This window comes from Rosa rugosa, chromosome 1 (assembly GCF_958449725.1).
Source record: "Rosa rugosa chromosome 1, drRosRugo1.1, whole genome shotgun sequence".
NCBI lineage: Eukaryota > Viridiplantae > Streptophyta > Magnoliopsida > Rosales > Rosaceae > Rosa > Rosa rugosa.
The window spans coordinates 42059721-42077073 of record NC_084820.1 but is presented as its reverse complement, the minus strand read 5'-3'; the positions used below and the strand labels follow the sequence as shown (position 1 = coordinate 42077073).

Genomic DNA, 17353 nt, shown 5'->3' with positions numbered 1-17353 from the left:
TGCTCCCAAGTCTGCCACGAATCTTGTTGGGTTGATTGGAAAAGTTCATCCATCCTCTTCTGCTGTGCCGCCAGGACCTTTTTCAAATTCGCATAATACGAAGCAGTGTTCTGTTGAAAGATAGCAAGTCGCTCCTCTATGCTCGCATTCTCCGGAATGGGAATGGGCACATAGCCTTCTATCGTCGCCATGACTTCAGGAATTTCTTTTGGTAAAGATTTTCCTCTGGCATCCCAATGATGGTGAACACAAAAAGACTCTGATGTAGTCCCACTGGGCGTGCCAAAATGTTTGTTTTGAAGCCCGGTGGTTGAATGTCTTCAAGAAAAGAAAAGAAATTCTAACCTGGTCCCACCGGGTGTGCCAAAATGTTTGTTTTGAAGCCCGGTGGTTGAATGTCTTCAAGAAAAAAAAAAAAATTCTAACCTGGTCCCACTGGGCGTGCCAAAATGTTTGGCACCAGTTTTGCTGCAGCTGGTCAACAGTCTCTTTTCTTGCGCGGGCGTGCCAGCACCATTCGAGTGCGGTCGTCGGGGGTGTCCCTTGACCTGACTTCTATCAAGCAATTGTGGACGAGGAGAGCACAAACCTCGTCGTGGGATTCTTTCTGCCTCGTGGTGAGGACTTTGCTGAAGTTTCTTCTTGTTAACACAATCGATACTCAATGTTGTAGATCGAGCAGAGCGACATCACCGGGAAATGTTGAGATCTTGCTAAAGCGTGACTTTAGCTTGGCTGGGTTGCTAGGGCGTTACCCTTGCTTGGCTGGTTCTGTAACCGTTGTGGTCGCGGCACTACCGTCGGCTCCCGAGGAGACTAGGACCGAAGCACGTTGACAGAGGGTTTGGTGGCACTGAAAGTCGGTTTCTGAGAAGACTAGGACTAGGAGTGAGATCACCGCTAAGAGAAAGAGAAGGAGAGGGAGAGGAGTTGCTCTTAGAGAGGTTTGCTCTAGAGAGAACTTAGATCATCTTAGAGATGTTGTTGTTGTGTTGTGAATGTGTCTTTTAGAATGAGAAGAGAAGGTGTTTATATAGGGAAGAAAAAGAAGAGTGAAATGATGAGTGGAAGAAAAATAATGAAAGTGGAATATGAAAGTGATTTGTAAAATATGGAAAAGATAGAGAAATGATGAAATGAAAGCAAGGCATGAAGGTGCAACAACATGGAAGTGATGATGATCTATTAAAGAGATTGTCTTGAAAAATATATCCAAGGAAAAGAAGAAAAGCATCTAGCTTTCTTCATGTGGGTAGGAAACATGAACATGTGAATATTGAGCTGGTTTTAGGTCAGTTTCTGCCCCTTTATTCCTTCAATTATTTCTCCAACAACCATTCCGAATTTCACTATGACCTCTTCATAAAAAATGTTCCATTATGAGTGTAGATCACCCTGGCAAAATTTCAGAATTTTTGGTATAGTGGTTGGGCCGAAAAAGCTGCTGGACCTCTTACAGGTCCAGTTTTCCAGTTTTGCTTCTGCAAAAGATTGGACTGATTGTTTGAAGGCCTTCCACTCAAAAACATCTCTGGCACTCTTCATAAGAAATGATCCTTGGGCTGTCTAGAATGGATCTGGAAAGTTTCAGCACATTTCGATTTCATTTGGTTAGTCTGCCACCCCTCCTTCCTTGTCTAGCTCGGTTTTTTCCTAGCTGAAGTAGGAAAATATGCTAAAGTTGACTTGTCATACTTCCATAGTAGGCTTTATTTAGCCTCTAAATATATATTTCGAGCTTGTCGACAATATATAGCTTGAGCCACTGACATTGGCTCAATTTCTCCAAGACACGCCTTGTCAGGCCAAAATGTTCATTTTGGGTCCAAACAGCAAGTATCAATTCTATTGAGAATTTCTATTATTATCGATGACATAAAACTTCTCAATTCTAGTTTCAACAGCATAACTTTTGCTCATTTTTATCAAGAAACAAATATGGTAACTGATAAACTATCTTCCTTTGGTCTTTAGTTCAATAATTTTCTAGCTTTTATTTCTCACGTTCTTTTTTTCGATGAGATGTTATTAAAGATTCCACGTGGATCTTATTTGGAATGTTTTTTTTTCTTCATAAAAAAAAAACATTATATTTTCGTCCGTTGAGCATCTCTAATAAAGCAACTAAATTTAACTTTTAACTGTATAAGTTTTCGAAACAAAATTCGACTCTAATGAAGTTGTTAAAGTAAAATTAAATTTAACTCTTAATAAATTCATTAATTATATTCAGCTCATGAATCAGAGAAAAGACAGGCGTGTCACGTGGTTGGTACGAATAGCTAATCACGTTTCTCCATCTATTAATTGTATTACGAAATTACTCTTCTTTTATTAAAGTGAAACACCCAACATCCCCATGCCACTACCCCCCTTGCATGAGACTGATTGATTGAGCATACCAGTTACGTGACACGCCTGCTCTATATATCGTTGAGAAACATTTGAGGTTTATGATTTTTGTCAACGAATCATAAATACCTAAAACAAAAGTTATATGTCTTCATGCTCTTTTTGTCTACATGTCACTTTATGATTTGATGAAACATTTGAGTAACTAGTTCTTCTAGAGTAAAATTGTCAACATAATGTTGGAGATGGTGTTATTCCGATTACTGTTCACATTCGGAGTCTACTAATTTAGCCTTCAAGTACTTGCTAAATCTTTCATAACCCGACCCGAATACTTGCTTCGGCCCGAGAGACAGTCAATTAAGACGGTGGACAAATCCGAATCCGACCCAAAAGCGAAAGTCTTCGTAGCTTCTTTATCCCTCTAGTAACAATCATCGCCGACTCTTCATTCTTCGCTCTCCTCCAATTTCCATAAGGTAAACACCGCACCTCGACTTGGATCCTTACGCAATTCCAATTTCACGATCAAATCCACAAACGCTTTAATCTGTACTGGATCAATTGAATTCTCGGTTTTCTTGAGGTTAGGGTTTTGTATCAGTCGCTTTCTATGTAACCCAATTTGTTGCTATATAGATTCTGTTTTGTCAATTCTTGAGCCTAGGATATGTCAATTGTTTGATTGATGAATTGATGAAGATGAGGTTTCTAATTTTAATTTCTTTGTTGCTTAATTTGATAAATTTTTAATTGGTGATCAGTTTAATAATTAGGGATTTTGAAATCGGTGGGGTGAAGTGTGAAGGAAGAAGAAGAAGATGTGGGCAGCTTCGTGCCTTGCGTCGTGTTGTGCCGGCTGTGCTTGCAATTTGTGCCAGTCGGCGGTTTCTAGTATTAGCCGCCGCTCTGCAAGGATTGCATACTGTTTCCTCTTTGCGTTTTCTCTCATTGCTTCATGGATTCTCCGTGACGTCGCGCCGCCTCTACTGGAAAAGATACCTTGTAAGCAACTCGGAAGATATTGTGTTTATAAGAAATTTATGTGTGTGGACGTGAAAATTGATGTGGTAGTGTTGGTTATTGATGCAGGGATTAATCATTTTCATCAGATACCGGACAGGGAGTGGTTTGAAACCGAGGCTGTGCTTCGTGTTAGCTTGGGAAACTTTCTGTTCTTCACCATCCTGTCAGTTGTGATGATTGGTGTGAAGAGTCAAAAGGATCCCCGTGATAGTATCCACCATGGTGGATGGATGATGAAAGTTACTTGCTGGTTCCTTTTGGTGATCTTCTCATTGATTTTCATACCAAATGGGATTATTAGTTTCTATGGTAAGCACTGTTTAAAATTTATTTATTATTATTATTTTTTAATCTTCTTCTTTCAAACATAATGAATTGCATCGTTTAGGGGGTCAATGCACACTGGAATTCGTACAATTTCCTGTAGGAGTTTTGGGCTATTAGGAAATAAATGCTATTATATGTTGAACAGACGACAAGTGTCTTTACAATGCACCTAATTCTTGAATTTACATGAAATTTGTTGTTTGAACATTGTTTATTTGAATTGTTTGGCTAATATTGACAATTATATGTTACTTTTGCAGAGACAATTGCAAAGTTTGGCTCAGGATTCTTTCTTCTCGTACAAGTTGTGCTTCTGTTGGATTTTGTCCATGGATGGAACGACAAATGGGTTGGATATGATGAGCAGTTCTGGTTAGCTTATTTATTTCCAAAAGTATCGTGTATATACACTTTCAGATTTGTACTTTCATCTACTGATTTTAATTCTATCTTTATCATTTATATAGGTATGTTGCTCTTTTTGTTGTTTCTCTAGTTTGTTATCTGGCGACGTTCGTCTTCTCTGGACTTCTTTTCCATTTGTTCACGCCATCTGGACATGACTGCGGGCTGAACACCTTCTTTATTGTCATGACTCTGATATTCGTCTTCGTGTTTCTTATAGTGGCACTGCATCCTACTGTAAGTTTCTGAATCATGTTATATTGCAGTCAATGATAAGGAGTTATAAAGAAAGGAAAAGTAATTTTGCTATACATGCATACAACGATCCGCTAGGGAAAATAAATAAAAATAGATAGAGAATATAAGTTGCAGCAAGGTTGATAGATATGGTCATTATTCAACAAATTGTTTCTTCTATCACTGTGTCTGTAACCTTCTATATTGTTTTAGTAAATCATAATCACTAATATAGATTCCTAATTTCTAGCCCACTTAAATTAAGAGAAGCCCTTTTTATGTTTTATAAGGATAAACCATTGTTAATAGACACACAGAAACAATAAATTTAGTCCCTAGAATGAGTAGAAAGAAAGCTAACATAGATGGAGTGATCAGGAGGAGACTTTGTTTTGGTTTGTTAGAATATTCACATTTTAAGTTTTAATTAGTTAAAATCCAAATGATATAATTAATTTGCATTCCTTTTTGAAGACAGTGGGTCATGCTCTTTAGATCACATAAAACTAACTGCTGGCCAAAAAAAAAAAACAAAGACAATATGAATGGACCAGTTTTACATTGAGTTGGTTTAATCATTTATTTTATCTCAGGATATGAGTCCATCATAAATCCAAAACACTACTTGTAACTTGTAAGAGTATTATGTTGCTTAGCTTTCTGGTTGCATAGAAAATTATTTTTCCGGTAAACAGGTCACACAGATTTTCATATCATGATAAATAGTTTCAGTGCATTCCTGGCTATTGTATGTAGAGATGTGCAAATTCATTGTTAATGTAATGACCTTCAGGATTTCTTAGTCATTATTTTATGTTATGCAGGTAAGTGGCAGCATTTTACCCGCGTCAGTTATATCTGTGTACTGTACATACCTCTGCTACAGTGCACTTGCTAGTGAGCCGAGGGACTATGAGTGCAATGGTCTTCACAAGCATTCTAAAGCTGTTTCCACTGGGACTCTTACCTTAGGTCTGCTTACCACTGTTCTATCTGTGGTTTATTCTGCTGTGCGTGCTGGATCGTCCACTACTCTTCTGTCCCCGCCTAGTTCACCTCGTGCAGGTAATTCTTTGACAGAACCTTTAAAACTCTTGGCTTTTATGAAGTTGCTCTACTTTTAGGAGAAAAATGTGCATCAAAACTGATTTACAACTGAGGTTTTAATTTTTTGAACAAGTGTCCTCGATGTTTGTTTACTAACAGTGAAAGGCTATATCAAGTTTTTTATGTGCAAAGAATTAATTAATTTTTTGTTGAAAACCAATTGCATGGTGAAGGTGCTGGAAAACCACTGCTCCCATTGGATAAGCCAGAAGAACATGAAGAAAATGAGAAATCCAAGTCTGTGTCGTATTCATATGCCTTCTTCCACATCATCTTCTCACTTGCAAGTATGTACTCGGCAATGCTTCTGACAGGGTGGTCAACCTCAGTTGGGGAGAGTGGGAAGTTGATTGACGTGGGGTGGCCGTCCGTCTGGGTGAGGGTCATGACTAGTTGGGCAACTGCAGGTCTCTACATCTGGTCCCTTTTGGCTCCTATTCTGTTCCCTGAGAGGGAATTTTAAAATCCTGCCACCACCAACTTAGAGATAAGAAAAAAAACTTTGCTCACGATCAATGTCCGATCGAGCATGCTTATTGTTTGTAATGTGTATGCCTCTGCTATCCTAAAAAAAGATAACTTTGTGCTCTGTAAATAAAATGATTTGTGTCGACTTTCGGAACAACCAAATTTGCCCCTCTTTAATATTGTCGGGTTTGATGTATTCTGCTTGAAGTTGCTGGGTTTACTGAGAAATAAAGTTAAACCTGATCTTGGATGGAGTCTCAATTTGTTGATTTGTTTGCTATATGGAAGTAGGGGTTTTCTTGGATGGGATAAAGAATTCTCTTTCGGGTGTTTGAAACTCATGCTAAGCAAAAGACATTACAAACCAGGAAAAATGCTTAGCATGGACAAGTGTATTCAATCCAGACTAACTCTTCCTTTCCGTTTGATCGATTTAGGCAAGTTACACTCGCTGGCATTGGTAGGAGAAACACTCCCCTATAATCTTCTGATCTTATATTTAGCTCTAACCATGCACAGAATAAACCAACATCGAAATTGAAACTCCATGGGGAAGCTTAAGATGTAGTAGAGCATAGAAATATTATAAAGAAAAGTAAAGCATAATGACCAAGTGGGGTTCTTGAGAAGGAGATTGCATGGAGTTTATCTAGCAATCTTCATATCTATTTGGTTGCTAACAAGTAAGGAATAAAGTGAAGAGAAAAAGGTTAAAAACAAAGAATAATGTTCTCCCCAGGCATTCAAAAATTCCTTGCTTGTTAATGGTTAACCGCTTGTGTACGGAAAAATGGTGCTTAAATTGTCCACCAAGAATTCTTCAAAGCACATTATATAAAGCTAGTTACGGGGAGTAGCTATATTACCACCACCACATCATCTTGATTTCCTAATCGTGTCATTTGCCCTTTTGTGTATACACCAGAAAACCTTCCTACTTGGAACAAGTTCATTTTCTTGTTTCATATTTTTCTTTCCTCTGTCAATCCAGTTCCAAACACCAAAATGTCTGAAGCACTCGTTTCCTTCCTTGTAGAGCAGTTGGGTTCCATCATCTTCCAACAGGTGGAACAAAACGTGAGACTTGTTGTGAATGTCAAAAAAGAAGTAGCACCTCTTACCCTCAACCTCGAAACTATTCAAGCTGTGCTGGCGGATGCAGAGAGGAGGCAAGTGAAGGAGGCCAACGTGAGACGTTGGCTCAACAATCTAAAAGAAGTGTCGTACGAGATAGACAATGTGGTGGACGAGTGGAGCACTGAAATCCTGAAACAACAAATCGAGAAACAAGGTGAAAATGCTGTTGTACCTAAGAAGAAGGTATGTTTCTCAATCCCCTTCCATTGTCTTTGCAATGGCCAAGTCACTCAGATAATTTTTCGTCATGACATTGCTGTGAGGATAAAAGAGTTGAATGAGAAATTAGCTTTGATTCATGCACAGCGAAAATTTTATAAGTTTCTTGAAAATGAAACTGAATTTGAGCAACCTAAACGATTGAAAAGTTTTTCAATTGTCGATGAATCTGGGACATTTGGTAGAGACTACGAAAGGAATATACTAGTAAGCCAGTTAGTGAGTGAGAATAGTGAAGAAAGGAAGAAGCCTCTTGTGATATCTATTGTAGGTATGGGGGGGATAGGCAAAACAACTCTTGCCCAACTAGCCTATAATGATGAAAGGGTAAAGAATTGTATTGATACAAGAATATGGGTTTGTGTCTCAGAACCATTTGTACAAATCACGGTTGCCAAAGCCATCCTCGAGGGTCTTAAGGTAACTGTCCCAAATTCAAATGAGTTAGAAACTTATGTTCAACATATATCTGACTCTATTAAGGGCAAGAAGTTCCTTCTTGTTCTAGATGATGTCTGGGACTCGAACCATGAAAAGTGGGAGCCCTTCTTGACCACATTAAAATGTGGTGCCTTAGGGAGTAGAATTTTGGTTACAACGCGAATAGCGAAAGTTGCTACTACAATGGGAGCAACCAGTGACCACACAATCCATTTAAAGGAGTTAGGTGAAGAAACTTGTCGGTCATTGTTCTATCACATTGCATTTTTTGATGGTGAAAGAAAAGAACCTAAAAAGTTTGAAGATATTGGCAATCAAATTGTAAAGAGGTGCAAAGGCTTACCTCTTGCTGCGAAGACTTTGGGTAGTCTATTGCGGTATAAGGACACAGTGCAACAATGGGTAGATGTTTTGAATAGTAAGATATGGGAATTTGAGGAGGTTGAGCAATAAGTTTTCCAACCGTTATTTCTAAGTTACCATGATTTAGAACCCCAGTCCAAACCTTGTCTTTTGTATTGTGCTACATTTCCTAAAGATCATAAGATTGTCAAGGATGAGTTGATTGAGTTGTGGATGTCACAAGATTATCTTAAAATTAAAAAGGGAAACAAGGAAGATAAAATAGTTGGTCAAAGGTGTTTTGAGAACTTAGTATTGCGGTCTTTTTTTCAAGATTTTGAGAAAGATTATGAGGGGAACATTAAAAGTTGTAAAATGCACGACATTGTGCATGACTTTGTGCAATATTTGACCAAGGATGAATGCTTTAGTATGGTGGTTAAGGGTGCTAATGAGAGAATGGAGTTACCGGGTGATGAAGTCCGTCATTTGTCTTTAATGTTTGCACCCGAGGGTCCATTTCCTGTTTCTTCTCTCAACTGTAAGAGTTTGCGCACTCTCACAGCTTTTGAATCGAAACTTACTAGCATTGGCGTTGAGTTGATTTCGCAATAAAAAAGCCTTAGGACTTTGAATTTGAGTGAAAACTTGATTCTAGAAGTTCCAAAGGAGATTGGTGGATTGATACATTTGAGATATCTGGACTTGTCTCAAAACCGTGAACTGAAGGAATTGCCCGACAGTTTATGTGATTTATACAATCTGCAAACCTTGCGGCTTGTCGGGTGCAGAGAACTAGTCAAATTTCCCGATGAAGAGGCAATGAGAAAGCTAACCAAGTTAAAGCATCTTTATGTCAAGGGGTCCTGTCGTCTAAAATCAAAAGGGATAGGGAGGTTAACCGGTCTGCAAAAGTTAGATGTGTTTCATCTAAATGGTTATAGGGGTGAGGACAAAGAAGGGACGTTGAAGTTGCAAGATTTGAAAAACTTGAACCAACTTGAAGGGAGACTTTGGATTGCACACTTGGAGTCTGTGGAAGATGCGAGTGAGGGTGTAAAGGCATGTTTGAGTGAGAAACATCTCCTTCGTCATCTGCAACTAGATTTCGCATGTTTCAATGGATGTGGTAAGTTGAGGAGAGAAGAAGGGAGGGGCCAAAATGATAGAGAAATACTGAATGGGCTGCAACCACATGGAGGTTTGGAATCATTGATCATCTGGAACTGCCAGCTGGCTACTTCTCCGTGTCCTGATTGGATCTTGTCTTTACATAATCTGACGAGTCTTGTCCTTTCTGACTTCGGTAATTGTGAGCTGCTTTCGGGTCCATTTGGGAGATTGCCGTCGCTTGAAACACTTGTATTTGGGGAGATGAATAAAGTGAAAAAGGTGGGAGTGGAGTTATTGGGAATTGAAGAAAGAGAATTACAATCATCCTCCTCGTCTTCTCTTATTTTATTCCCCAAATTGAAAAGCCTCCGGTTCGTTGTGATGGAGAACTGGGAAGAGTGGGAAGGAGTGGGAGGGGATTTTCAGAATAATATTACCATAATGCCCTCCCTATCTCGCTTGGTATTTTTCGACTGCTGGAAACTTGGTACGCTGCCCGACTTCCTGCGCAAGACACCACTACTACAGAGCGTGGAAGTCAAGTATTCTCCAAGGCTCGCTAATAAAGTGAGGAGTGGGCCAAGATTTCTCACGTCCCAGACATCCAAGTGGTGAAATTCTGATTTCAGGCGGCGAGTTGTTGAGTGGTCTTGTCTTCTAGTAAGATTTCAATTCAATGTTTCCATTAACTTTATATATATATGAATCACCTTTTTTTTTTTATTTGATTTATGATTTTTTTATTTGTTTCATCAATCCAATATATTACGAATTAGTCGTCAACCCAGTCTTCTGAATGTATTTGAATCGTGTTTGAGTAGAATTTTCTGCATTTTTTGGCAATTTTGGTTTTGGAATAAAAAAAAAATATAAGTTGGTTGTTGTAATTTGGTTACACAGAAACTGCGGCTAACACTTGAGGTTTGGATTTGATTGGTGCATTTCAAAGTTTCAAAGTTTCAAGAACCCAGCACATATAAGGGGAAAGCAATGTTTATAATGTAGTTGTTATGGAATTCATTGGTATGTTTTTCCCCCTTTTACACCAAACACTCATTTGAAATCATCAAACCCAGTTGGCGACTCAGATTTATCTTGCATGCTTCTACTTGGACTTACTTGCATTTTATGCTTAGTAAAATTTTTCTCAAGGGTTAGTGCTAATGAGAAATGAGTTGGTATAATACATTAGCAAAAGAACTGTTGCAGTCTGCTAAAAGCTACTGGATTTTATGTACAACTTATATAAACATATCTTCAAATATATGTTTTCGTAGTTTGGCCTTGATTCTCTTCTATAATTCAGGCAGGCGACAAATCAAGCTGTAGGCTGTGAGCTTTCTTTCTTCCCTACAAATAGTAGCTGTTATACGTACTCTACAAACACTGCCGGACTTCCTGGGCGTTACACTTGACATGAGGTCACTTGAGCTTCTACCTCCTTTAGGGACATTGCCATTCCTTGAATCGCTGGAAATAAAGGTCAATGAAAATGACATTGCCATACCAACTGGCCCTGACTAATGAGGAATTTAGAAATCTTTCTTACATCCCAAACATCCAAATTGATAATGACCTCTGACTATTGAGTGAGGAGCCAGCTTCCACCAATCTCATCCACTCTTATATTCAGGTAATTAAGCTCTTATTCATTAATCCTATGTATATTGATCTAGTGTAGGGCAATGTTCTCTTGTACTTTAACTTTCTATTGCTACTTGCTAGGCATCTATGGACTTACTAAAGACTTAATCATACATTAACTAGCAGTAATGGTCATCTGCAATTCTGTGATTCTTTTTTTTCAATTTAACTTGCTTTCATGTTTTGCATTGAGATTGAAAGCACACCTCTTTGCAGGGATTATGAGGGTCAAGCCTCCAAGTTGTAATGGCTGGATTCCCTAAGACCAAATGCCCCCATCCTCAGGTACTCCTTAATGTAATGCCTCAAGGTTGTAATGGCTTTCAATTTTTTACTTCAGCTGGTGTAATTTTTCATTTACAATTATGTCAAACAGTTGGGCCTCTTTTTCCAAATCTCTTGGAACAAGCAGAGATTTTGCCAAGAGAATAGCCCTAGTGTACAGCTCATTGTTGTACAACTCTTATTGTGACATGATGAGCTTAATGCAGAGGAGCTTCTTATGTACTTTTCAAATTACAAAATATGGAACTATATTTGTCTAGCTGGTTAGTTACTAAATGTTAGGGACGCATATCTGCTTATGGAACTATATTTGTTTGGAACTGACCATCTTCAATTAGCTGACAATGTACCTATTGTACAGGAAATTGCTTTGGCTCCCACAGCAAGCTAAAAGCATTTACAATGGCATTGGAATTTCAAGCTGATGGTTGATATATCAAGTAGTTTACAATCAGGTCCTTACAATCAGTTCTTTCTGTGGTTTATTTCTCTGTCCTTGCCAGATCCTCTTCCGCTCTTCTATCCCCCAAGTTCACTTGGTAAGTCTTGACCAAACTTGTGGAACTTTCGACTTGTTTAATTGGAGATGAGAAATTTGCACGTCTACATGCTACCAGGGAATATGTGCTTTGAAATTAAACTCACCTACAAGAACTTTGGTTTTCCTTTTAATTCTAAACAGTTTTTCTTCAATGTTCTTTTGCTCAAAAAACTAATTTTTACGAAGAAAAGAAAGCTCATGAGAAGACTGTTGGAAATGAGTCCCTCATCCATTAATTAAAAATGCAGAATAATGCATGATTCTGCTAACTGGGGCAACTGAAACACGCCTGCCAGCCATATTCCATCGTAAAGAAATTTCATTGGGTGCATTACTCTTGATGACACAAGTTATCTGTTGGCCATTTTTTTTTTGGTCAACTATACTACTAAACAAATTAAAAAATTCTGAAGGCTATAAAATTCTGTATTAAACAAAAGTCTTTGCTTTTTTTGATTTTTTATCCCAGAGAAATTGTTGGTAGTTGAATTTATATATCAAGCCAGATGTGCATTAAAAATAAATAAAATAAAATAAAACAAAACAATAAAACATAGGCCAAACATCCCACTGGAAAGGCCTGTAATAATTAAGTCACTATATAAAGTGGCTACAGAAATTACCATAGCACACCCCATTCTGCATTTCTTACGTCATTTAATATAGTTCTTCCTTTCTCTTTTTGCTCTCATTCTGTTTCAAACTTACTTGCATCAAGAACATGGCTGAAGCTCTAGTTGACTTTCTCCAACAGTGTTTGGCTTCCATCACCCTTGACAAGATTGAAAGAGAGCTGAGGGCGGTCGTAGGTGTCGACAAAGAAGCTGCAAACATCAATCACAATGCAGATCAGGAAAAAATAAAGGTCAGTGCAGAGCTAATGCTTTAGGCTATAGATGAAAATAGAGCTATAATGTGCCTCTATCAGCTTGTTAGACCTGGCTTTTTTTTTTTTGGGTGGTAAATCAATGAAAATAGTAGACAAAATATCACCCAAAATATTTAGACTTTAGTAATCAAATATTAACTAGCATTAGTAGGCTTCTGCTATTCTGTGATCATCTTTTCCACTTTAACTTGCTATTTTGAATTTATTATAAAATTTCGCAATGAGATTTTTCACCTCTTTGCAGGGATTGGGAAGGTCAACCCTCGAAGTTTTAATGACCGACTCCTTAAGACCAAATACCTTCAGCCTCTGCTACTCCTTAATGTAGTGCACAATTTCCAGATACGAAAGTTCTAATAAATCTTTGGCTAGTGCGGAATCAATAATCTTCTTTTTATCCAAGATTCAAATTTACAACATGCTACAGGTACAGCTCAAATTGAAGCCTAAAGCATTTTGAATGGCATTGGAATTTTCAAGCTGATGAGAAGCTACTCTGGTAAGCTACATATTCTGTAGTAACTGGTATATTGTTCCTTCCCAGAAAATCTTCTATGTACATTAAAAGGTATTTTCTTTCAAATTTTACTTCATCGGGATGTGTAATATTTTGTTTATAATTATTTCAATCATTCAGGCCTCCTCAATTCTTTTGGAACAAGGAGAAATATGCCAAGAGGATGGGCCTAGTGGACAGCTCATTGTAGTACAACTCATATTGTAACATGACGAGCTTAATGTATAAGATCTTCTCAAGTACTTTTGCGCAGGATTTACAATGGCATTGAGACTTTCAAGCTGATGGGTGGATATATGCTTTGGTAAGCTGCACAGATCTTATCATAACTTGAGTTTCTTGGTTAGTAATTATGGCATGCATTGGTGTGGAAGTACATTTTGTGAGTTAAATTTGAAATTGCAAGCGACTTATTTTTCTGAAGATGCATTCAAGTCTATTTCTTCATATATATTCCTCTATATAAACAGCTGCTTATTATATTGTATTAAGATTGTTAACTTTCAAATACTCTATGCATTGTTAGACAGTGAGGAAACAACAAATAGATATTTAGAGATACACATTTAAGATTTTGCAATTGCAAACATTGGTAGTTTCAACTATACATGTTTGATCAATTGCAAATATTAGTATATTCTTATCCATGTCAAACTGAAGTCATTTGCAATTTTCTATTGCAATCCAATCAATTTCAGGTGATGTCATCATAAGATCATTCAACTGTAGTCCAGCTAGAGAAATTGAATCATCTGCAAAACAGCATTTTATTTCAGAGGTTTATCTAACAATGAGAATGCACCATCAAGAAAACTCTGCACCCATTGATGATGAGGTTCTTACTAAACCTAGGCACTTTCTCTTCACGTTTCTCAAGTAGATTCTCATTACTTGACCTTTGTAATCTTTTGGAGGGGCTTGATTATTCGATTGCTTGCTAGTTTGCCCAATTATAACTTTGTCAGAGACATTATTATCTTAATGACTTAATCTTTTCGAGGTATAAAGAGTAGTTAAGAGTGGATGTGACCCTGAATTCCATTCCATGGAAACACTGGGGACGACTCTAAATGGCTTGTAAACATTGAACAGGTAACTCTTGACATATGTAAAACTTGAAGATTAGCAGTTAGTTGAAAGCTCCATATATATTGCTTTTTAAATTTCCGGGTCTGTTGAATGTACCAAGGTCGTTGCCTAGTAAAGAAGATGAGGCATCTCTTCTAGTTTCTGGACTCCAATCAAATGTATTTCAGGAAGCTATGGGAGTTTGTGATCATGAGCCGTCACGCGAGGAAGTTCGACACCAGATTGTTTCGTTGGTTATATATTTGTACCTAGGTTGTGCTTTTGTCGGTTAAACTTGTTCAACTAGCTTTCATCATGTATACTTGCATGTACAGCTATATCACTCTCTTTTTCTCCTTTTGTAGGAAGGAAAATATTTATGGCGACCAAATAGTGGTGAAATTGATACTTACATCATTCATCATCTGGATTGTGATGATATTGTTTTGTGGCTAGTACCCAAGACTGTTCTGTTATGCCACGTAGAAAGTAAGAACAAATGGTCTCATTTTTGTGATGATGTTAAATCTGTCAGAGTCAATCCTAATTAATTCAGCTAGAACATTACTTTCATTTCTTTTGACAGTCGAAACTACTTATTAGTTAAAGCTTCTTGGTTCCACCTATTGCTGTATCACTGATGTTTTTATTGTTTTACATGGACAGCAAATTTTCCGTGGCAGCACTTTCCACTGAACTGAGAGAGTATGCATTGGTCTTGACAGACATTTGAAAGCTGTTCTTTTTGTGGTTCATCTTGCTGTCCCTACCGGATCCTCCTCTGCTGTTCTATCCCCAAAGTTCACCTGGTGATGGTAAGTCCTGACCAAACGTGTAAAACTTTTGCCTTGTTTAATAGGAAATGAGAAATTTGCAAGTCTACAGGCTACTAAGAGAAAAAATGCTTTGAATATAAACTTACCTACAATAATTTTTGGTTTTCCTCTTTGAACATTTTGTTCTCAATTTCTTTTGCTCGAGAAACTTTTGGAAGGGAATATGTTAACATTGAACAACTATCCTGCTTTTCTAAGCAAGAGACTGAGCTCATTTTGGAAATCTATCCTTTGTAGTGGTGCTGGAAACCTGTACATCAATTGCACAATGAGTAGAGGTGAAACTAAATTGGAAAGCAAAGCTACATCTTCGTTTGGGAATTCTATTTATACCAATCTTGATCACTCTAGTATGGTGGTAAACCTCAAACTGCAGAAAACCAAAGTTGCTCTGCCAGACTCCTTTATGAGTAAACTGATCTCTTCTCTTGAGGCTTCTATTGTGTTCCTATAGAGGAAATTCTGAACCAAGCTATCACTCAATTAGACAAAATTGCTGGCTATATCTCATCTCATAGTCTGTAGTTTGCTCTGGAATTAATCAAAGCGGAAGATTTCTGCGTTGGTTCAGCCTGTGAACCATTAATCATTTGCTTAGGTCTCCAAATGCTTTGTAAATAGATGATTTTGTGATGTGGATGAAGAGCATCCTGATTGATTTGCTTGACCACCCACATGTCCAAGCTGATCATTTATGTTGTACATCTTCTGAATAACTTAATAAAGTTTGAGGTATTTCATGAAAATTTGAAAAGAAGGCTTTTTCTTCACTTATTGAGCCAAGTTGTACTGGAAATGTTGCATCATGTATACTGAAACAAACGACAGGGAAAAGCATTTTATGTCAGAGGATTATCTAACAATGAGAATGCACCGTCAAGAAAACTCTGCACCCATTGATGGATTGATGAGGTTTTACCAAAGCTATGTACATAGTTTGATGGTGAAGAAAAAAATATATATACTGAGATACACATTTTCAGATTATGTTGCAAATGTTGGTAGTTTAAATTGTGTTCTACCATTCTGTGTCTTGATCTGTATATGCCTATCCTTGTCAAAGTGTTTAAGTCATTGCATCTTGCTATCGCAGTCCAATCAATTTCAGGTTCTGTCCTGAAAAGTCCATCAAGAGAAATTGAACCTTACGCAAAAACAACTCTAAGTCAAGGGATTATCGAGAAATGATAATGCACCATCAAGAAAACTCTAGCAGATATTGACCATCTGCAAAACAGCAATCTATGTCAGAGGATTATCGAGCAATGATAATGTACCCTCTTAACAAAACTAGTTACTCTTCACCTATCTCAAATAGTTTCTCATCAGTGGTTCTTTGTAGTCTTTTAGAGGGACGTGTTTATTCACTTGCTTGTTTGCCAATTATTATTTTACTAGACAGATATATGATCCCTGTGGCATGAAGTCATGAACTACTCTAATTTTAATTACTTAATCTTCGAGGTATGACAGAATTTAAGAGTGGATGTGACCCTGAATTCCATTCCATGGAAACACTCTGGGGATGATTCTAAATGGCAACATCGAATGGTTAACTTTGGACATAACGAAAACAATGTAGATTAATAGTTAGTTGAATGCACCATAATATATTGCCTTTAACTTTCTTCATTTGTTGAATGTATTAAGGTGAAGCAACCGTGACATCTCTTTTAAGTGTCTGCACTTAAATATATTTCAGGAAGCTATATAGCTATCATGTGAGCAAGTTTGACACCAGACTTTTCTTTGGGGTTGTAACTAACTAGGTTGTGCTTTTGTTGGTTCAACCTTTTTTTTTTTTTAATCAAAAAATCTTAGCTCACCCAACCCTTACATATATCGATGAGAATCGAACCAATGACCTTTATAATGTTGGAATTATAACTTATCAACAGGTCACAGCTCACCGGCTCTGTCTTCATTGTTTATATAGATGTCCTCGGTTTTTTTATTTACATTTTATCTCTTTTTATAGGTTGTCTGGAAGTATATAATTTTGGACAATAAGATAAGCAAAAGAGCTTCACTTGACCGCATTAGATTATTTGAAAACCGTCTTGGAGGAATCAATGCAAGGTCGTCAAGGTTACTGCTACCGTACCTTTGGCTTTGGACTCCACCATAGTACAATGATTGTTGAGCAAACTCCACTACCATACCAGTATGACCAATCCTATGAACATAATCATCTATGCTTTTTGAAAAGTCAAATTTGATGACATGTGCAACATAAGTGATATCAAACTCTCGTGAAGCCACATCTCTTGCCACCATTATTGAAGCAACATGACGAGTCTTGCAAATGTCTTTCTGGAAAAGAGAACCATTGCGACCATTCTTTGTAGATTTCAAGTCTATTTCTGTGCAACGGCGGTCACGTAACTTGTAGCGGACAT

At 37.5% G+C, this 17353-nt stretch overlaps 1 protein-coding gene, 1 long non-coding RNA gene and 1 pseudogene across 7 annotated transcripts; all 3 read left to right on the top strand.

Moving 5' to 3' along the window:
• Window positions 1-2679: 2679 nt before the first annotated feature.
• Window positions 2680-6183, top strand: LOC133724962 (uncharacterized). 6 transcript variants are annotated; one of them, XM_062151941.1, is made up of 7 exons: window positions 2680-2831; window positions 3129-3357; window positions 3445-3687; window positions 3966-4077; window positions 4173-4347; window positions 5172-5412; window positions 5628-6183. In XM_062151941.1, the coding sequence occupies exons 2-7, from the start codon at window positions 3174-3176 to the stop codon at window positions 5915-5917; spliced, it is 1245 nt and encodes a 414-aa protein (XP_062007925.1). In that variant the 5' UTR covers window positions 2680-2831; window positions 3129-3173; the 3' UTR covers window positions 5918-6183. The 6 variants fall into 6 exon arrangements, with proteins under 6 accessions (XP_062007925.1, XP_062007924.1, XP_062007929.1 ...); XM_062151940.1 differs by having other exon boundaries at window positions 2684-2831; window positions 3117-3357; XM_062151945.1 differs by having other exon boundaries at window positions 2709-2831; window positions 3154-3357.
• A 206-nt stretch (window positions 6184-6389) lies between these two features.
• LOC133724960 (putative disease resistance protein RGA4) lies at window positions 6390-9165 on the top strand (annotated as a pseudogene).
• Window positions 9166-9735: 570 nt separating this feature from the next.
• Window positions 9736-15712, top strand: LOC133724961 (uncharacterized). The gene is made up of 13 exons (XR_009854167.1): window positions 9736-9834; window positions 10481-10807; window positions 11035-11103; window positions 11465-11642; window positions 12399-12509; window positions 12778-12857; window positions 12961-13032; window positions 13171-13392; window positions 13749-14142; window positions 14240-14391; window positions 14484-14607; window positions 14785-14933; window positions 15192-15712. It is a non-coding gene; the product is annotated as an uncharacterized LOC133724961 (long non-coding RNA).
• The last annotated feature ends 1641 nt before the right edge of the window (window positions 15713-17353 follow it).